This window comes from Drosophila arizonae, chromosome 2 (assembly GCF_054131065.1).
Source record: "Drosophila arizonae isolate 15081-1271.41 chromosome 2, UAZ_ARI_1.0, whole genome shotgun sequence".
NCBI classification, from domain to species: Eukaryota; Metazoa; Arthropoda; class Insecta; order Diptera; family Drosophilidae; genus Drosophila; species Drosophila arizonae.
In genome coordinates, this window is record NC_142922.1 from 17276301 (window position 1) to 17299800 (window position 23500).

Below are 23500 nucleotides of genomic sequence, written 5' to 3' on the forward strand. Positions count from 1 at the left end.
TGTCTCTCAGCATTTTGTGGTCGTTTACAGCTTTAAAGAAACAGGTCAACTAAATAGAAACAGAGAGAGAGAGAGAGAGAGAGAGAGAGAGAGAGAGAGACTAGAAATGGCCAGAGCTATGGCAAATGATTTTTCCAACTTTTGTAGTTTAAGGCAATAATCAACTGAGAAAGTGGACCAACTTTAAAGTGGTCATAGGAGCTGTGGTCTCTGAGGGGGGGAGGAGAGGGGTAAACATATGATTCCTGCTTATGCAGGAGAAACCATAATTGCTGATTGTTCAGATACTAAAGTGTGATTAGACAGAAATTACTGTATACATTAATTTAAGATTTTAGCGAATGAGTTTAATCTTATCATAAATGAGAATACAAATAATAAATAAAAATAGAAAACGTACTACTACTATGTCTATTAATATTTACGATTGTCATTTATAATAACTTAAATATGCTCTCAGAATACATTAAACTGGATCATAATATTGATGCATTATTTGTCTCATTTGAATTTAATATAATTCAATCAGGTTTCATTTAATAATTCTCTTTGCTACTCTGCTGCTCACTTTTCATTTTCATTTCTGTTTTCATTTGAATCACATATTTCTAGATAGACTTAGTTCGTTTCCCTCTTCATGCTTCAATCTCGCCCCTTGACTCATTCAAGGGATATCAGCAACAACCATGACAATAACATGAAAAGCGATACCTCGATTTGACAGTGGCATTTGCCGCCGCATCTCGTCGCATCGATGTCAGGTCACATTTTACCAGCTCTGACAATTCCCACTGAGTGTGCGTGTGTGTGTGTGTGTGTGTGTGTGTGTGTGTGTGTGTAACCTGAGCGACAGTCGGCGCAGTATAGCGTATACGTAATGCAGCTGCAATCGTTCAACAGTTGCTACACTGAGCGAAAACAGCATGGCTGAATGAACTCTAAAAGCTCAACGATTTCTAAAGCGAATATTCAAATTTCTTTTCAAATCATTTCATATTGCATTGAAAATATTAAAAAAAAAGGCAAATAAATGAGCTGCTCTTATATAAGTTGTTTGGCTCAGTGTAACTTGCAGTTGCTGTAAGTTCTGGTTACAGTTGTGCAACACAAACACACACACATACACAGATACATAGTTAGCTTTAACAAATTGTAAACATTTATTCACTATATTTAAGGCGCCAGCCTCGCACTGCTCGCATCCTTGTTGAGCCCACAGTAATCCAAAAATATCAAACGTTCTACTTGACTCACTCACACACTTGCTACCCGCCTCTCTCTCTCTCTCTCTCTCTCACTTTGTCTTGCAGGCTCCATTAAGGCTTTGGTTACAGCTTAATGAGCTGTGTGAGTCGCTTGCTCTCTCTCTTTCTCTCCTCCCTATTCTTTTCCCCCCATTCTCTCTTGCTATCTCCCTCTATTAGCTGTTGCTTTATGCTCCGCCAGTTGCAGCCGCATTTTACATGCATTTTTCAAGCGCATAAATCACTCAATTGGAAACTGAGCACGTACACACCTGCACACACACACACACGCACACACACACACCTACAATACACTTGCGCGTATACGCACTCATGCAGCTCTCTGGCCAATACCCCCCCCCCCCCCCTTGAAGACATAATTCATAAGCTGCTTAAGCCTCTGGTCATAAATTTACTGCACACACATTAATTAGGCCGCCGCCACATCCCCAAAGATACTCCAACCTATATCTACCTGAATTTGACCCCGCTCCCGACGCCCATGCACCGCCCTCCTCTTTTTGGCTGGCAAAAACGCAACTCTTCTAATAGAACAGCCGCTGGGCAAGCTTCAGCCACAGGTCTGGGTTCTGTTGCTGTATTTCTGGTTGCATCCCGGCCAGATGAGTAATGGATGCTCATTAGTCTCGGCCAGAGATTGTGGGGGAACCTACTCATAAATATACCACGCCAAATGCTCTAGCCAAATCGGCCAACAGCTAACCAGCTAGTCAACTAGTTGGATAGTTGCGAATAGAGCAAATCGAGTTGTAGTTTCTTTTCTTTATTTTTATTTTTATTTTATTTTATTTTATTTTTTTTTTTTTTTTGATTCGAGCAACTAGACAACAATTATAGCTTAGCCTGATCTGAAAGTGGTATATATAAATCTATACATACGATAAATAAAAGGGATTTTGGCATATAATCAATCAAATTGCCAATCAATCAATGCAAGCCAACAACAACAACAACAGAGCGAGAGAGACAAACAAAAGCACACGCACGCAATCAATGTGAAAATGCTTGAAAACGAAATTGAAATGGACAACAAAATTGTGGAAAATTCGATGGGGGGAGGAGGAGGGAGGATTGAGGAGGAGAGACAACCATGGCTACATATGGCCAAAAGAAGAGTGTGACAAGTAGACAAAACTACATCAAAGCAAAAAACAAAAACAATGAACGGAAATAATTAGAAATATACAATTGCAGAAAACAAAACGAATTACTGGTATGAAATGGAAATCGAGAAAAATCTTGCAGTATTCAAAGAAAAACTAAATGCAAATTAAAGCTCCAAACTGTAGACACAAATTAGATGATCAACTTCATTTTCACTAATCGATTTCAGAACAAAAGCTAGAGAAAGCTAGTCAATTTTTAGTAGAGAGTATAGAATAAACTTTAAAATTAACAGTTAACTGATGGACTGATAATTCGCTATATATCCATATTTAGTTATAGTATAAATATTTATATAATTTTTTGAGTTCCATGTATTAATAATCTATATAGAAAGTCTTGATTTTAAAATAAAATTAAAAGATTTCTCACAACACAAATTTCCTGAGCTATTCAGCAAATCATTTCAATTGGTCGAGAATTCTGTCGAATCCTAAAAGCGGGAATTCGACTTACCAGCAGCTGAGGCACAAATATATCGCAAACTGTTTTCATATTTCTAATCTCAACTGAGTCAAATATAATTTTTAGCAATAGAACAAACTACACATGTGTATGCATGTCGGGTACAGTAGTTATTCGCGAATTGAAACCGAGCAGCAAATCTATATTCAAATTTCACATCATTATTTATCGTATAAATGATACATGTAAGTAAATTAGACTGGATTGTTTTTCCTAGAGAAAACCATTTCAAATATTTTAAAAATAAGTTTCCGTTTATAAATTAGAATTTTTGCTCTCAAGGGATCATTGAATATTAGCCAAATCTCTAGAACTCTACGGCACACATAATCTCTCTGATGGACACTTACAATATGCTCCTTTAGCTCTTTGCGTATAGGTCCCAGCCATTGATGTAATCCAATGTAGCGTTTTTGCACCATTTTCAGGGCGGGTGCGCCCTGGGCGTATGGCCCGCCCAGTAGGGCGCTGGCAGTTTCTAAAACCACCATTTTGTTGAAATCGCTTGCGGTCCCGATTATTTTAGTTTTTGTTGTTCCTTTTGCTGTTGATATTTATGCTCACGCACACACTCACACACACTCTTCCGTTGCAATTTATCCGGGCTGTTGATAAGCGTAAAGCCCCTATATTATATTATATATTCCGATATAATTTTAAAATATATTTATATCTTTTTTTTATTATTCTTTATTTTATTTTAAAGCAACAACCATTAAAAAAAATCAGCTTTGTTATCAACTTTGAGCTGGCTATCTGGAACTCTGGTTTCTGATTTCTGTACAGCGTATTTATTGTAATGAACTTAACGTTATTTTATGCTCAAAAACTGTTGATTCTGTTTTTTTTTCTCGTTTCTCCTTAGGTTGACGAAATGGAAATTTCGTATTTTTTTATTGTTCGGCTTCGGGGTCGCGTTTCAATTAAATTTTAAGCCGCATTCGTGAGACGTGCTTTGCAGGCCGCAAGAGCGATATATGAGATGCTGCCCGTTGAGAGATATATCTGTGTATATATATGCACATATACTATATGCATCTGTATCTACATGCAGCATTAATCCTCACACATTGATGTCCACGACGTTGTTCGAATCCTCGGAATCAATCAAATGACACGCACCGCAAAAGAGCAACAATTGTTGTATGAATTATCTTGGATTTCTTCAAGATTTGCTGCTTTGTTATAAATATTATATTATTGCAACTATATTTTTGTTGGTAGTATTGCACATTCAGAATTTAGAACAATTTTACTGCACACTCCTCAATTATACTAAATTCTAATAATTATAATATTAATAATAATTTTAATAATTTTTTAATAAGAATAACACGATATTATTTGTTTATTTTCTGATTTCCCCGACAAATCGTTTACGTTTAACGGATATACGAATTGGGAAGTACGAAACGGAAACACGCCAGAACGAACCGTTGTGTTCAAAGTTCCATCGCGAACTGATTTTCCTGCCTGTGATACGATTCGGGCCGAGCTAAAGAAACGACGACTCAAAGCGAATGAGCGAATGAGCGAAGCGGAGAGTTCGTTTGTCGCACGAATGCAGCGCAAACGAAGCGGTCAATTTGGCACAGTGGGCGCAAAGAGAGAGAGCCAGTGCAAGCTAATCAGATGTATATGACAAATTTCATGAGCAGTGACAGCATTTAAATGCAACATCATGAATTCTAGCTCATTAAGTATAAAATTCACAGCAAATTAAACCTTAATAATACAAGAGTACAAATCTCTTCTCTGCTGAGACAATAATATAAACTCTCATACTTTGGCCTACTGTGCTGTTGTGTAGAAGAGCGAGAGAGTAAGCGAGCGCAATGATTTCGTGTGTAGAGTGTAGAGTTTGCTCAGCGCATACGGCAAACACTTGTTGTTGACGTTTCTGTGCGGCAGCAAAGCGAGCACACCCCAAAAATTGAAACAGCTTGTGTTCCGATTGAGAGAGCGAGAGAAAACTGTTGCGCTCTAGACGACTCTTATACTGGTCAGTCCACACGGCATTGCCAGTTGCGTGTAAAGAAAAGCGCAGTTATCTTTTTTAGAATATCTCAGCACTTTTTGGGCATGCAATGTGCATACATGTGTTTGTGTGTATATGTGTTTATATTTGTTATGCTGCAAACTCTTCGTTCGTGGTTGCTTCCGCCATACGTTGCTGAAAGTTAACAGGTTGCCCAAACATGTTCAGTTGGGGTCTAGGCAATAGGAACATGAAGAGTAAATAGCGAAGACATAGCCGAAGCCCAGCTGGAAATTAAGTGCTGATTTTCCTGATGATTTGATCAGTTATGAACGGAAAGGAAAGCCATGGAGGTGAATAATAATATCGAAGTTCTATAGGTATAATGTTAATATTTCTTCATTTATCATTAGTTCTTACACCTGATTGTTATTTCGAGACTTCATTAATTATACGCAACTAGACGACAAGTCGTAACACGCCCTCCGTGAACTTTAATGACGATAATAAATGAAATACAACTAAAAACCTCAAGCGGTCTGTCTCCTAGGGGATAGTACGATTATTATTAGGTAACGTTGAACCCATGTGGAGTTTGTTGACTTCTGGCAACAAAGTGTGACTAAACAAATTAAGCCGAGAACTAGGCAAGAAAGAAATACAGAAAAAAAATCAGAGCTGAAACTAAAACGAGAGCGCGAAACGTAAGCCAGGCAAGACAAAAACCTTATAAGGCACCAAAAAAAAAAAAGAAGAAACAACAACAAGAACAGCATAGCGTTAAATTACATATTAGGCCTGGACTCCACCTGGGCCGCATATATCTCTTAGAGGAGTGTCAAAAGAAGGCAGATAATAAAAGCAACAACAACACTGATTTCATGCACGAGAACATGAAATTGAAGTGGACTCTTGCAATCTCATAAGCTGGAAAATTGTCTGTGTGCGCTGCAAACAAAATGATGGAAAATGATCATCTACAACAACAACAGCAACAACAACAACTCGAACACGAAGAGTATCATCGGGAATGCATTACAAGAGCAAAAGAGAAAGAGAGTTCACTAACTTCTAACGGTAGTACGACAGCGGAACAACTGCGCACGCTGTTCAACAAGTTGCCATAAACATGTTGCAGCAACATTGCAGCAGCAGCATTAATTAATGCTGCTGCTCACGTGTTGCTATGGGCGTGCGCTTCTGTATATGTGCCTCTGTGTTTTGTTTTTAGCGCACAAGTTCAATGCACGCCAATCACATGCGAAATTAGCACAAAAGCAACAGCCAACAAGAAACAACAATAAAACTAACTGAAGCTTATGCAAACTAAGACAGAGCCAAGCATAAGAAAAAGAGAACAGCTCTGCCGCTCTCTCAGCTCTGAGCTCTGCCTCGACAATGACATTCAAAAAAGCTGCAAGTCAAGCTTAGAGATGAGCGGTGGGAAGTGAGCAATGCTAAGCGCAGTCCATCTCGCTCTCACACCTTGCTGTTGGTTGGGCCATGCGAATTGTGTTCCCGTCAAACAGCTTTGAGTTCGTTCACCGCACGCGACGAGCAGCGGGCTGTTCGCAAGTATGAACTTATGTGCGAGTAAGTATGTGTGTGAGTGTGTGTGCTTGGCCTAAAATTTTTCAGAGCCGGCCACGACCTGCCTAACTGCACAACAAGTTTAACTTGGTGTGAGAGCAAGAGCAAGGCAGCGTTGCAGAGGAGAGCAAGAGAGACAGCTGTTGTAACGATCAAGCCAAGATGCTAATCTCGCTGCCGCTCGTTAGCTGCGCTCGTTACATGTAACGATAGCTTATACGCATGTTCCCTCTCTTTCTTGCTCTCCCTATCTATCTTCATAGCTGCTGTAATTAGCCAGAGACCTGGTCGAATTAATTAAAATTAGCTCAAGTCTGTGACAATTTGTCGCCATCTCATTTATTTTACACCACGGTGCCATTAATTTATCTCTTATTTATTTTTTTGTGCTGCACATTCAACATTGAAGTTTTTTTTATCGATAACGATAAGTGCAGCATGCGGTATTCATGCAATTTATCTGCATATTTTCTCTGCCAATTTCATGTTGCTCTTCGTTTTTTGCAAAAACAGCTGTGTGAAGTGTCCAACCAGACATGAGGCAATAAAGTTTCAAGTGTGTGTCAGCGTGTCTCTATGTGTCTGTGTGTGTGTGTGTGTATTTGCACATTCTACATGTGTAGATGGAGCACAGGGTTGGCAGGCCCTTGAATGATGCTGTCGTACATATTGCATCAAACTATTTTTTAACCATTTATATATAAGCATATGTAAAGCATTCATTGAATTGGGAGAAATTGAATTGAACTCAAAGGGGTTCGGCCTTTACGGATTTTCGGTGTGCTCTACTGGAATATAAGAGTTTCGTATCCACCTTGGCTGGTTATTTGGTAAATTGTTAAAAGTTCAATACTTGAAATTTCTTTATAATATATCATATCATCCTATAAACTTCTTTTGTTTTAATAAAATAATTTTGAAAACAAAAAAAGAAATAAAAGAAAATAAAATAAATAAAATATAGCTATCAAATTTATAATGTATTTTACTTTATAATTTAAAATTTTATTTTTAATGTAATTACTGTTTTTGCAATTTTACATTTCCCTTTTTAATTCGGCCATATTTCATTCAAATTCATTTAATTTATTAAATACAAATGCAATTGATTTCTTTGGTCTACGCAAACTCAATTGATATACATTTTCAATGGCGTTAGAGTTATTTATGTCAACAGCATATATGTATGTATTGTAAGATTGCAGCCATGCAAAGTGTTTGGATGCATACTACAGTATGTATGTATGTATGTATGTATGTATATTCGCATTTTTATTTTGCACACTGTACACTGTAAACTGCAACTGCAGCTCCTGCCCCACCAGGATTGGCAGCCCTCGCAGCTCAGCTATACCACAAACTAACACAATTCTCATGTTGTTTTCCATTTTTACTTTGTTCTTCGTTTCTCGTACATCCATCACGTATCTAAATTGAATTTATAATAGTTGACAATACAACCCTCTACATATTGTATATACACAGACCAATACTAAGCCATCCACCCACCCACACACACTCACATGCACAGACAGCAGCACACTCACACACACACACACGCATATAAAGTCAATTGGATTCTCAGCATCGCTGAGAGCGAGAGGCCAGGCCAACAACAGCAGCAATTGGCAGCAATTTTCATTCATTTCAAAGGGCACAAAAATGTGACGAAAATTAATTAAAAATCAATTTGAATTTGATTGTTGACCGCTGCTTCCCAAACCTCTTCAGATCTTTTATACACTATGTATATATATATATATATATATATATATATATGTGTGTGTATGTAAATTCGTTGACTATTTGTTTCTTTGTCGTTCAAAGTTAATTGACATTTGCACAACGTTTGTCGCATTTTTTTCCCCCAGCTGTTTAAATTGAAACCTACCAAACCGAATCGAATGCAATCTCTCATTTCGTTTTCTTTTTTTTTGCTGCAACTTGTTTATGTATATTTAATATTACACACAATTTTTTTTATGATTTTTCAATTATGTACAAACCGTGGCCGTTGATTTCATCTGTTGTCATCTGCTTGCTCGCACAAAAGAAAAACATTTATAATTGAATTACCCGCGAAATAAATACATTTACTTCTGAATATCGCATTGCGCTTATTTATTTATTTACTTTCAATGAAAATTGAATTCAATTGGCGTTTCCCCATATTTTTTTCCACGAAAATTAGCTGTTGGTATTTAGCAAAAGCTGTGCTGCCCACTAGCAACTCTGGACGTGGCCAATAGGGTTGCCATAAGCACTTGGGCAAAAATATTGCCAACTGGAAGGCGGCCAACAGATCAGTGTCAGCAATGCAAATGAATGAATTGAATGACAAGGCAAACAAATATACATATACACATGTTTATATAGATATTTATATATGTGTGTGTGTAAATAAAGGCGTCAAGATGACAATGAAAAGTCACATCGCAATGCAATGAAAAACCTTATTTCTGTTTTGTTTACAATTGGCACACTCAAAATGGTGTCAACGCGATGAGAATATTAAAAAATATATTTTAAAACAAAAACAAATAAAATGTTGCAAAAGAAAAAACAGAATAGAGTTGCCACACCTTAACCAGTTTAAGCACAAAACAATTCAGGCAACTAAATAATAAAGTCAAGCAATTGAGTACTATTTTATGAATGCCAGCCCACTTTCAGTAAAACAAAGCGGCCGAAATTTCCTTTTGTTTTTTAACTACTGAGGCTTTCATTTTTCAAAAAAGTACAGTCACGCTTTGTTCTACTAAGTATATTTTAGTACTATTATTATTATTATTTTTTTAGCTTTGATAGAGAAAAGTAGTGTAGCAGCAAATATAAGATCTGAGGGACCAGCACTAAAGTTAACTATCGATAAATACCCATTTATCGATACTTATAGTGAATTCCATAATGAATAATTGCAGGAGAAGATGGGTAGAGTTAAGTCTACGTTTAAAGAGAAAAGGCGTATGGAAGTAATGAAAGCTAAATAAAGTTATGAAATAAAGCCTTCTACATTATGTAGAACTATTTAGGGATTAATGAAATACATTGTTTTGCCTACACAAATAAAATAAATAGTATTTTTTTTAAATACTAGAATCAGTTTATAACGACGTACAAGGCAGCGGATTCTACTGTATTTTAAGAGTCATCTTAAATACATACCTATTAGGAAATATTCATTGTCAAATGTATTTCAGGAATAAAGGAACATACCTGCAAATATAAAAAAAACAAAATTGGTTAAAACACATATTTAATATATTGTAATTTATAAAAATAGCAATTTATAAAATCTTCTACAAATGTTTTTCCCAGCTGAAAAAACTTATGCAGAGTTAACAGAAATAACACGCAAAATGCACACAGGAGAAGCTTCTGCGTTCTCACTTATTATCTATCTCATATGTTACACATTTTTACTCTTTTTTTTTTTTTCTTTTTTCATTTTGTTGGCTGTACTTTAAGTTCATTAAAAATTACAACGCACTTAAAAAATTTGCTCACTTACGCCTCATTTAAGCAAATTAAAAGTAAACACGAAGCGAAATTACCAACGTAAAGCGACGGGAATGCTAAGAGAAAAGCGCAGAGAACAAAGAAATTCTCTCATTCTCTAAATGTGTGTGGGTGTGAGAGTGATAGATAGATAGGAGAGTGTGCCTGTCTGTGTCTGTGTGTGTGTGTGTTTGTGTGTACAGATTTAATCAGTAACGAAGGCAACACGAAAAAATTACACAGCCGCAAAAAGTATGCAATGGCAAATTATGAAAACGGGTAAACAAAATGAAAGGCAAAAAGTGAAAGTGACACGCAGCAATACGTGAATAACGGTAATGATGATTGAGATGATGTTGATGCATGAGGTAATCAAGATTGATGATATACTGATATGAAAGAGACACAAAATCAATAGATAAATGGGAGCTCTCAAGTGAAAAGAAATCGATACAATTTTGGACAAAAAAAAAAAAAACATAAAAAATAAAAAAAAATAAAAAATAAATAAATAAATAAAAAAACAAAATAAAAATAAAATAACAAAAAAAAATAAAATAAATAAATAAAAATAAAATAAATAAATAAAATAAAATAAATAAATAAAAATAAAATAAATAAATACAAATAAAATAAATAAATAAAAAAATAAATAAATACAAAATATGTTTTGTAATAAATATATAAATCTGTGCAGCTTAGTCTTAAATATTATAATTTATCATATAAAGATAAATCAAAAATTCAGCTGATGAATGATGTTACAGCTGACTAAAGTAACTATATTGAAATTCAATTCTAGATATTCCCACAATTCTCTCAACTAACTAAACCTCACTTAGACAAAACTCAACTAAATTTCCTCATGAAAATTACATTGTCTATACTTTTTAATATGTTGTGCTAAGATTTTTGCAACTAAGCCCTATCGAGTGTCAACACAATTCTTTTGATTTATGTCGATTAATATTTCGTGTCAGCATCTATTTAAATTTATCGGCTCAAGTACGTGTTTTATTAGAATCTGATTAGCTGCAAACAATCTCAAGCAACCTGCTGATGTCATGCTAGTTTTCCTTTGAACAGCTGAACCTTCACGAACGATTGACCCACGCCCAGACCGAACAATGCTTTATGTGATGAAAGTGGGAGAGGGCCTAAAGTTGTGCAAAATCTCTCACATATTTCGCTGACTCAACCAATCATGTAGGGCACACACGGAACACAGGGAAATGCCAACAATATGCTACCGACTGTTAATACTCTGCCTCCAAATATTTAATTTACTTACTGCAAAAGATTTCTATATACTATATCACATCAGTTGTAGAAACTGTGCGACAAGTGACAACTTTTTATAAAGCTCCTTTACTGTATCCGTAAAGGGTATTCCCTTGTCTTCATAGCATATGTGCAAGGTTCTGTACGGCCTTTTCTAAATGTTATCTTAGTGGGAATGGGAGCTAAGCCGGATGCCTTTCGACTTTAATAACTTTAAGCAGCTACGGTCAATTTAATTTTCATGGCAGATGCACAGCGCAGGACAGAACAGGACAGGACAGCGGGCAGGACACGTCAGGACAGAGCAGGACATCCAGGACAGTCAGCAGTAAGTAAACGGCAAAAGGAGTAAAATACAAACACACATTCACAACGAGCCACATATTCTGCCGGCAAGGCGACAATTTGTGCGACCATATGGACCAGATACAAAGAGTGAGAGAGAGAGAGAGAGAGAGGGAGGGATATTTGGGAAAATAGGAAAAGGAAACTTGAAAGGAAAACTTGATTATAAAGCGATGACTTCACACATTGCCCAACGGACTGGACTAGCCGAAGGACGTAGAACCTATAATTTTCATGCTGCGACACAAAAATGAAGACAAAAAAGCACAGAGAGCAGCTAGAAACAGAAAAGGGATAGCCACAGGACACACAGCGACGCACCAAAGCCAGTCGCTGCAAGGACATTGTGCAAACAGAGGCGTGTATTCTGCATGGGCGTTGTAATTTAATACTTTTCTAATATGTAGTTGTCCTTAACTGCCCGACCTCGCTCTATCTGTCTCTGCTGTTGCTGTTGCTGTCTCTTTCTGCTTGCGTGTGACTTTTGAGAAGAATTTTAATAGAATTGGTAAACTGAGCTGTCCTGCCTGGCGCATTGCCTGCTGCGTGATTAGATGCCTGAAAGTAGGCAGCAGAGTTCTTTTTTGGAGAAAAACATCATGCTATTTGGCTCTCCTTTGGCTAGGATGGGACTGATGAGGTCAGAGGGGTGGTGGTGGTGGTGGTGGTGGTGGTGGTGGTGGTGGTGCGGACATTGAAGTGTGTCAGAGTGGTTGCGAGTAGGTTTTTATGAATGGTTAAACAAGTGCCGGCAGCCAAAGGCACAGCACTTAAGTCAACAAGCCACAAAAAGTATCTATGCTTGAGTTAAGTGCGCTCTGAAGCAGAGTCAATAAAGGATGGAAAATATGGAGTATCTGAGATAATTTAGCATATGGACTCGATGCGGCGGAGATGTTTGAAAAAAAAAGAGACTTTTAAACATGCTGTAAAGTTCCATTACTTTTTATAGGTTGTAAAAGCAACAGCTGTTGAAACGTTTACGAATACAGTACAAAGCAAAAAGGGGAAAATACTAGATATCGAGTGTAACAGAACATTGAACTATGAAAAATGCTAATGAATATAGGAAAAAAGAGGACCCTGAATGAACTAAAATAGAAAAATAGATACGAAGGACTATTAATATAAATATATTATATATTTGTATTCCTAATGACAAATTAATTACAAGCTAATTTCATAAGCCTTTAATACGTTTAGACTTATGTTCGTTTCCCACATGCCGCTTCAGTCTAATCTATAAGCTTGCTTTCTGCCGTACTACCGAAACTACTAAGTCCTAAAGTGCTTAATGCACAGCCAAAACCCAAATTTTTCCACAACATTTCTAACTGCAAAAGTGAACTTTACGAACAAAACTGTGCTGAGGCAATAATTAATTTTAACAACATATTACGCAGATATAAAATACCAGCATCCCCAAGCCCCATACCGACAATACCAGTAATAGAAAAAAGTGCAGAAAGCTTGCTAGGGTTGTTGTAGTAGTGTTGGTAGTGGTAGTAGAGGTAGGGTGTCTGTTGCCTGTTCAAAGCTTTTAGCATACATATTAGAATAGAGTTTACACGTAAACGTACTTCATTATTAACCCGGCGAGTGTGTCGCATGCACAAACATGACAAACTTCCCAAGAGGAAAACTGAGAGACTGGGTGGAGAGGGGGCCGAGCGAGAGATGTGTGAGTGTGCTCCTGGCCCCAAAGATACGGATAGAGCGAGCGAGATAGATAGAAAGGGAGGCGGCCATAGGAGAGAAAAAATAAATACATTAAAATGCCAGCGGGTAAAATGAAGATACAAACAAACGCATTAATACGTGACGGTGAAACATTATTAGAAAATGTGTCTCGACGTTGGTTACTTGCCACGCAGGGCACTCAACAAAAGGGGGGAGGGAGGGAGGTCAGAGGCATCGCAGCCTGTTGTACGTGCGTCTATGTTGCATGAAAGTGAGAGAGAGGGAGGGAAACAGAGTGTGAGCGAGCGAGCGAGATTGGGGCTGCTTGCCCGTGCAATATATTTTAGAATTTTTGCACTTGCAGCCGGCTGGCTTTGAGTTTGGGGAGTTTTTTGGGTTTTGGTGTTTCACAGTTTTTGGTTTTGCTATTCGGTTTTGTAGCTACCATTTGGCTGGCTTTTGCCGCTGTCATGTCTGCGCGTACTTTTAATATGAATTTAGTCCTTTAAGTCCTGCCTGTCTGCCTGCCTGCCTGCTGTCTGGCTGGTTGGTCGCCTGCTCGAGAGTTTCACTCGTTTTCTCCATTCTTCGGGCAGCTTTGTTGCACTTGGCGCGGTTTTTGGTGCACGTTTGTTCAATATGTCAATATTAGATGGCGTTGGCCAACCCTGAGTGGCATTACTTTCGCTCAGAGTCTTTCGTTCGCAAAGGATCCAGCTTGTAAGTGACTTAATCAAATAACTTTGCATTGCCAACCAAGCTCCTTCTCGAAACTCTTTCTTTCTCTCTCTCTCTCTCTCTTTGCCTCTCTATCTTTCTCCCTCTGGTTCTCTGGTTGCACTTTGCCATTTTCATTACGGCGTGTTTTGTGCGCCATTAAACATCGACTTTATTTTTAGCTTTTCTACTTTGCTTTTCTCTACTTTTACTCAGCTTGCTTTTTTCTTCCTTTTCCTTTTTTCTTTTTTGGCAAATTGTCGCCCTGTGCTGGCAAATGACACGTAGCAACCGACATGACATTTACTGGAATTCGGGATCGTAAGTGTTAGTCGAAGATGGTGGCTTTCTGGTATGGCAATGAAACCATTAGCAGCCACTATATAATAGAGATTGAAGCAGCACTCGTTTCTATTGGTGGCATAAAAACGTTTACGAATACCACGAAAAGAAACACTGGAGAAATTGAGTACGCTGCAGCTGTAAATGGTAACTGAACTGATTCCAATTAGTGGTTCAAGATCCTAGAGACGAGAATGACGGACATAATATAGAACTATGAGCAGAAGTGAGAGAGACAAGATAGAGAGAGTAAGATGAGAGATGCGTGAATGTGATAGATAGAAAGATGACAGCCAAAACAAAGATGAAATGAAACAAAATTTAAAGAGATAAAGAGAGAGAGAGAGAGAGAGAGAGAGAGAGAGAGAGGGAGAGAGAGAGGGAAAGCAAGAGAACGAAAGACAAAGAGAGATGAAAAAGAGAAGAGAAATATGCGAAGTGAGAAAATGATTTTGAAGGGCAGAAGTGTGTGTCAAAAACAACCAGACTATCCTCCAGAAAAGCAATTAAGACGCTTCCTCAATAGATTTAGCGACAGAAGTCTACATTTTATCAAAATCGCATCAATCTATTTCTTTAAAGTACTTTAAAATGCATGTAATATCATTTACCACAAATTACTTAAACCTTTACAAGTGTTAACCGCATTTGGGGGGTCACACGTAAATGCCAGGATCAGCGGGTTTTACAAAGTCCACTCAAAGGATTTTCGCGTGTACTCATCTAAAAAGTGTTGCACATTAATTTACTTTGTGCTGGGTGGAATTCACTTTACAGCACACTATGTGAATTACCTGCCACGCTGCTGGCTGCAACAACAGCAACAACAGTAGCAACAACGGCAACGGCAACAGCAACAGCAACGACCATCTAAACTGTACAACGTGGAAAAATTCATCAAGCGCAAAATAACATTGCATACTTTATGGCGCATTATGAAAACACACGCCTCGAGCAGGGGTTGTGAGGGTGTAGAACGGGAAAATTGCAAGGGCGAACGGGGTTTTGGTTAGTTGAAAGAAATGCGCAGAGAAATTTGCGCCACATTTGCACAAAAACGTTTTAGAAAATGTACGCAACGTGACAAGCCACAGCCGGGTGCTACAACTACAAGCACACCCCATCCGCGCTACACACATACACATACACATACACATAAACACTCTACAATACACAACCTATTAAAAGCATGCAAAATATGAGCTGGCAGTTAACGCGGCATTCAGTGGGACCCAACATTTATGCAGATAACGCCAACAGTGATAATGATGACAATGGAGACGATAATGAAGATTATCGTGATAATAATAGGGTTAAAAATGACGCAGCTGATGACAGGCATACCTTCTATGCAGAGGTCCCTAAAGAATCATAGACGAACACTTGAGAAAATTTTTCATTATGTTGCTATATCCGAAAATATATCCATCTTCTTTCGGTAGACTTAAAAACGAAGCCAATTAAACATATTTTATCATGTACACAAAATTTCTAGATTTCCAACATATTTATAGAAATTTAATAAACATTCTTTCGAGTCGACATATTTTTGTCAAGTGTATTTCGCAGAGAGGACGTTCATGGAGCGCAACAATTTTGGCGCCTGTCTGACGAGGCTGACGTCAAACTGTGCCCCTACCACCTGTCCCTCCCTCTGCTTATCCACAGCCTCCTTCTGAATATTTCGCCATATGGTTGTATAATGATAATAAACTCAAAAAGATAAACTCGTACACAGCAGCAACCACAGAGACAGGCAGAGCAGAAGGCAGAGAGTGAGAGAGAGAGGAAAAGAGGGGAGCAGCAGCAACAGGCAGACGTGGCAGGGGGCAACGGTTATGGGGTCGACACAGGGCCACAAGTGTCGTCACTTTGTCGGCTTCGGACGCGACGTCAGACGTTGTCATTTTGTCTTATCTGCACAACAGGACCAGAGCTCGGTAGTATGAGGTATAAAGGAGAAATCCCCTTCTTCCGAACGATAGAGCCAGTTATTTTCTTTCAATTTGCAGTTGGCTGCAGCTGAATGGGCAAAGATGCAGGCGAAGACGAGGTAAAGGAAAACAAGACATTGCAGGAGGTGTTATAGAGTACCTACTGTAAGGGCTAGCATCATGTGAATCGCTGTTGGTTGGAATGTTACATTTTTGGGGTAACATTTTATTGGAGGTTAACAGAATTTAAGATTTAAAGGAAGATTTAAAGGAATTTGCTGCAAAAATACAATCCATGCTGGTAATAAAAATAGCCTATATTTACTAGATATAGAGTCAATATTCCTACTTTCCATATGGTTTGATTTCCCTTCCCTATTCTTTGTTGCAGTCCCGAATATTTGAATATTTTCATAAAATTTTGATCGATAATATATATCCATAATATTTATGGAGATTTATTTGTTTAAAATCGTTTCATTTAATCTCAATGACATCTTTGATTCGCAATCAAAATAACTTGTTACATTTTTCTGATCTGTGCTCCGATATCAAAGGCCAAATTACTTGGACTGTTAAGAGCTGTTGCCCACTAGCAGTAAATGAAATTAAAAATGTTGCGCACAATCTCATTACGATTTTCAAGCTGAATTATCCCTGCTCCCTGTTGGTGGTCACACACACCCGCACACCCCACTCGTGCATTGCCTTATTGCCCCTGCCTGCGCTTATTTGTTGACCAAATTCAATGCCCAAGCCAGGCTATTGCCTGGCGGCAAATGAGACGCAGTGCTGGGCGTTGATGTCCTTGCTAGCTCCTGCGTTCCTGCTGCTCCATTGCATACCCCCAGGCGCTATATGTAATTGCATTTTTTAGTTTTAATGGAGCGAACAGAGTCCGAGTACGGAACGAAATGGAACGGCACAGCGAACGGTACAGCTCACAGCGAATGTAATTAATTTGTAACGTCTGATGACCAGCTTAATGGAAAAAAATACAGCAGAGGAGAGTAGAGGGAGCAGGAGCGGAAACAGCAGCAGCAGTACATGAGAGGGCAGCATAAGTTTTGAGCAAAATCTTTTGCCTGCTGCGTGCTGCTGACAGCAGGACAAAATGATTGACTGACTGACGGACTAACTGACTGATTGACTGACGAAACTGAGATTTGCTTTTAATAGTTTTATAATTGTATTTGATGTATATAATCCTTTTGACCCTAGACCCTGAGGATGGTCGACTGAAAATTGTCATTTTGTTGTAAGTGCAGAGAGAAATAATGACAGACTAAATTCTCTAAAGAGATAAATATTGAATTTGAATGTAAGTCCAAGTTCGAGAAGTTGACATCGACAAAATTATAATACAAAATCTAAGTATATTGACAACACTTTAAATTAAATAATTTTAAAATATAAATAAAAAATAATAATAATTAAATAATATTAATATTTATATAAATCACAGGTATTTAAAATCTGCATAAATATACATACAAATATAATTTAGCTATATATATAAATATAACACTTGGTTATTCCGCCCCACGACCAGTCCCGAGAGTGAACTGAACACCGATTTCATTTTAAATACCCACTAATTTGGTACTTTCTATTCTAATGCAGTGCCAGGGCAACACTTCCTTCCACTTTGATAACAAAACTCGTCAGTAATCCAGTTGGGAAGCCAAACTGAACCCAACTAAAAAACAAAGGGAGCACATTAAAACTAAGCTCAACATCAAAGGGGCACCAAAAAGGACAGTAAATGTGATTGTCACACTGGCTGTAGCTGTGGCTGTGGCGGTGGCTGTGGCTGTGGCTATTCCTGACGAAGAGACATACACAGAACCGGCTGCTGTGCGACCTGGTCGTTCGTTTCCTTTCAGCTGTCTGCAGTGCTTTTGTGTAACACACACTCACAGAACAGAGAGAGAGGAGACAATGAGAGAGTGAGAAGGAGAATGAGAATGAGAGAGTCAGAGAGCAGGAGAGAGCACATTCATGTGCCTAACAATTTGTAAAAACAACACTCGACTTGAACTTTAAGTAAACAAGTAGCGAAAACTACATAAATGAGTTTGCTAAAAACTCGCAAAACACACATGACACGATGGAGGAGGGAAAAAAACGAACCTGAGAGTAGAAGAAAAAAGTCGAAAAAGCCGCCGCCGCCGTCGCCATAGTGTGAATGACACTGCAGAGGCGCAGGAGGAGGGGTCGCTCAGTAGAGGGCATCTTTGGCGTTGCTCGCATAGGAGCATTCACTGTAGGTTCCATGTCCAGACACATTCACGTTCTCACACTCAACTGCTGGACACGATGATGAGCGAAGGGCTGCACACTGGATTCGACTTTTATACGGTGACACTTGTACACCCAGACCCAGACCCAAACCCATACCCAGACTCAGACTAACTCTCCCCAAGCAGCACCCCCCACCTCTCTATCAGCTGCTTGGTCGAGCAACAGTCATGGTGAAGCCACGCTCGTGATATCAAAAAACTTTGCCGACAAACCATATAGCAAGTACATAGAAAAAAGAGAGCAATGATGAGGTGTGAAAAATGGCATGAGTTTGTGCACCCAATGTATGTACGTCTGTCTCTATGTGTGTGTGTATTGAAGTGACAAATCAAGTGCTGATGAGAATTGACACAGCACAAACTGGTTCTTCAAGCTCTCCAAGTTCCAATTACTTGCGAGCATTTTCACGCCATAATTTGATTGATGTGCTGAATAATTACAAATACCTGCCTATAAAATTGTATAATTTTCTATCACTTTTTCAGACAGTCTCAGTGGCACATCTTATCATCAAAGATCTAACGCGGCCTCAAGCGTAGCTATTAAAGCATCAGCGAATTATCATTAAAAACTAGCGAAAAGCAGCAAAGCATTTATAGCTCATTTTATACACTCTTTAGAGCTTTTATATATATTTATATTAAGATTCATTCTTTAATAAAAAATTCATTTTGACTTTGTAACTTACTTCGTTCTTCCATTTATTTCTATTTAAAATTTTTTAATGAAATAATTAAAAATGTTTTTTTTTTTTTTCGAAAATTATTTTTTTTTATTATTGATTTTTTTTATTATTATTATTTTTATTTCTTTCATTAATTTATTTTTTTAATAGTTGTTTTAAAATACATATTTTGTATATATGTATATATATTTTTTATTTCAAACTTTAAATTTTTTAAATATAATTTTTTATTATTTTATTTATTTTTTTATTTTATCAATTTTGTTTTATTATTAAGTTTTTTTTTAATAATATATTTTTTTAATACTTGTTTTAAAATACATATTTTTGTATATATGTATTTTATTTATTTTTTTAATTATTTTTCTAACATTTAATTAGGTTTTATTATATTATACATTTAAAATTTTTTTTTTTAGTTTCCTTTGAAGAGTCGACTTCACTCCACTTTTAACTTTCAGTGTATTACAGAAAAGATTGTTGCCTCATTATGAACTGATCTAATGTGACTTTTGTCCACACTGCAAGACGCAACCGAGTGGAAAATGTGCGACGACGTTGACAACTCTAAGGGGCGTCAAATTTGATCAGTTTGAGCGGCCGCTAAGGGAGGGCGGGCTGGCTGGCTGGCTGGCTCCTCTAATGGGCTAACATTTACACTCGGCAAATGGCTTACTGCGGAGTTCATTGAATGCAAATGCTGCACGTGTTTGGTGGAAATGCTTCGGAAATAATGTCGACGTCTATTAGGAACGGGCCGCGTTAATGGGCCAATCAGTGCATGGAAGTTGCGAATAGGAATGCAAATGTGAAGTAATCAAGAAAAGAATGAAGACGAGGAGTTTACAATGACTTGAGATAAAATCAAGCTGAATGAAGTGATAGATATATGAATGGGTTCAGAATGTGATGCGTAGAAAAAGAGCTAAGACAATTCAAAAGTGCGAAAAATTGAAGTAGATTAAGATTAAAGAATAAATAATTTAAGGTTAAGCTTAACATAATTTGTTAAATATTCCATTATGTTCTGTTATATTAAATATATATGTATGTGTATATTTTTAATTTTCTATCATATCACTTCAGTTCATTGGATATTCGACTCTTCGACTCTTTGTGTAAATAATACTTAAACAACATACAATGCCCACGCACACACACACACACACACATCTAGAGTACATAATGCGATATGACTGACGTAATCGGCTTTATATGTCTATACACAAACGTAAGCATTTCTCCAACCAAAACCGTATTCTATTCTTCTACATGATGAGGTCATGACAATATCTATGAGAGTATGTCAACAGTTTAACACTCGGGTAAACATTTGACTGGCGGCGCTGACCAAAATGAATAATACTCCTATCTCTGCTCTCTCTTTGTTGTAGCTGAACGATTAGTATAATTTTCATACACACATATGCTTTATAGATATTCATAAATTTTTATATTATTAATTAAATTAATCAAACTCACATTAGCGGCACGCACGCTTGTACGGTCTTCAGACCGGGTTCTCGTTGGGTCACTTGAATCGACGCGAATCGAATCAACTTTGGGAAGTCATTAGAGTGCGGCCATAACAAACGAGAGGGGAGGCTAGAGAGTTGAAGTAATAGAGCGCCAATGGAGCGAAGAAGCGTCGTTATTAACTGCCAAATGATTTCTTTCATTCGTTCAATGAACTTGCCACAATAAATGGCAACAGGCAAATCAAAGCGATATTAATAATCGCCAATCAAAATGCTAATCGTATTAATGGCCCATTTCGGATTGACGGGTATGGAATGAGTGGAATGGAACACCAAGACAAAATCAGCCTCTTTCTCTTTCTATGACTCTAAATGAAAATCGTGGCTATGGAAAAACCAGAATCTCGCAACTAAAACCAGAAAAGCAAAACACAAAAGCAAAACTCTACTTAGCTGACATCATTTAAAAGAACTCAGAGACTAGAAAGCTCAACGAGTCTCTGAGACATACGAGTATTTCAATGTATTTATGGAGATCATGTCTGGGCCATGCCTGTTTGGCATTGCAAATCTCAGCGGAGTTGCAGAACCAGGAAGCGCACTAAAATGAAGCAACAAACAAACAAAAATTACAAAGCCAAATTGTGGCAGTTGCAATTTCAGTTGCAAAGAGTGGCAAAGTTTTGCTAGTCGAACGTGCCAGAACTTCATAAAGGAGGTGAAAGTTTCACTCCGAGTTTGATAGAGAATAGAATAAAGAAAAATGGAATAGTAAATACTAAACAATATTATTTCGCGGGCTAAAAACTATTTGCAGCAATTTTTTTCACATAATCTTTGACTCACTTCTTATGAATATATACAGAAAGAACAATACAATGTTCACTCTTTTATTTTATATTTCACTCTAAATATAAATGAATTGTTTTAAGAACTTTTTCATTAAAGTCAAACTTTTTACCAAAGCCAAATCAAACTGGTAAGCTAGAGCTGCAAAATTTATTGCTATCGATTGTAATTACTCAAGTAGTTTAATTCTACTTTTTTGCAACTTGAAAGTAATTTTTCCAGTTTTTTTACAGTTTTTCATCTCTCTTTGCTAATGCAAATCGTTTCCAATAAAAAAAAGTGAGGAAAGCAGAGGAAGGAAAGCATAACAGGAATTCCTATACAACAACAAAAACTGTGCTAGAGCCCGGCTTGTTGCTGTTCGCTTACTGTTAAATGATTGTGTGTAACGGTATTCTTTTAATGATGGCTAATAACTCGGCAATGACAACAGCAACAACAACGACACAGAGAATACAGCATACATACACATATAGAACCCAAAGAATTTCTGTAGGCATTTTCCCCATGGCCTGTAGAAAATAATTGGTCAACAGCAACAAGCACCGATAGAGAGTGGGGAACAAACTTTTGCCGCCGGACATGACAGCAACAAGAACAGCAACAAATGTAATACAAAATAACAGCAACAACAACAACAGCAACAACAACCGCAACGGCACAGCAACATGTAGAAGAACAATAGCAACAAGTTGGTAAAGACAGGAAGCCATAGGAAACATTGTCAGCTACACCCAACGTGACATCATCAAAATAATATAAATAAAAAACTGCCACGAATAGGCATGGCTAAGCGATACCCTGCAAAAAATTATAGCTACTTTAAATAAGTAATGTAAAAATATAATCTTTTACATTAAAAATTGCACTATTTACTTAGAAAAAATACAGTTTATATCCTAATCGGGTTATACATAGATTATCCCCTATATAAAAGTCTTTACAGGGTATCAACAACTACTAGATACAATTGTGTGCTGGTAATCCAACGACCAGGCTGCGCGTTTGGCTTTCACGATTGCAATTAAAGGGCGTATGAGAGAAGACAGAGATAGACAGAGAGAGGGCTAGAGGCGAACGAAAGGGAAGCAGACTTAAGTAAGCAGCCAACAGACCGACAGATGCCAATGACCCAGGGGCGTAACTGATGATGACCATTAACAACAACATTAACATTAACATTTAACATTAAACATTACGATGATGATGAGGCGCAATAAAAGTGTTTAGGGTAATGGTAAAAAGCCAAACGCGAAAATAAACAACAATTAAAAACTGAACGCAAATGCGTAACGAAACAACAACAGAGCGAGACGGTGCGACATCGGGCAATGAGCACGCTGAATAAAAATAAAGGAAAGAAGGCAGACAACAATAACTAAAACGTAAAACAACAACAGACTCCAGCTTAACATGAGCGTAGCTTTACACACACGCACACACACAGAGACAGTGCACAAGACAATGACCCAGAGCAAGAGAGCGGCAACATCGAAGAAGAGTCATTAACATGAGCTTGAACTAGTTGCCCAGGCAACATGTTGACAGAGCGAGCGGAAGAGAGCGCATGATCAACTGCTGCCTGCTGCTTGGGTTGCGGCGACTGCCTAGGCCAAGGTCAGCTTTGCAACATGTTGACAGCATGCACTTGTGCGTATAGCGTGCGATGTTGCAATTGCTCATGTTGCCAGCCGCAAATGTTGCGTGTCATCATCATTCGCTTTGTGTGAGAAACCAGCTGCAAGCAACAAGCTGCATTGGCTGCTCTGCGGGTCAAATGTTGAGCACGCAACATGCATAGAGACATGTTTACGTGACCAGGGAGACATGTTGCCTGGAAAACCACTTCAAATTAAAGGTCAGCCTGAGGTAGGCAGCCAATCAACGGCTCGCTGCTCGTAACTTTATAATCATTTTCAACACAT

General features: G+C 37.8%; 1 protein-coding gene across 18 annotated transcripts in view; it reads right to left on the bottom strand.

Moving 5' to 3' along the window:
- Positions 1-23500, bottom strand: part of pum (pumilio) — a 203453-nt gene that overhangs the window by 99569 nt on the left and 80384 nt on the right. Inside the window, exon 1 of one of the 18 annotated variants that reach the window (XM_018004844.2) lies at positions 3245-4501. The exons of 15 other annotated variants lie outside the window; for them this stretch is intronic. In XM_018004844.2, coding sequence (XP_017860333.1) covers positions 3245-3385 — 141 coding nt within the window. In that variant the 5' untranslated portion in view covers positions 3386-4501. Of the gene's footprint in view, positions 1-3244; positions 4502-23500 lie in introns of those variants that run through there. 2 more of the 18 variants (XM_018004851.2, XM_018004857.2) reach the window with 2 other exon arrangements.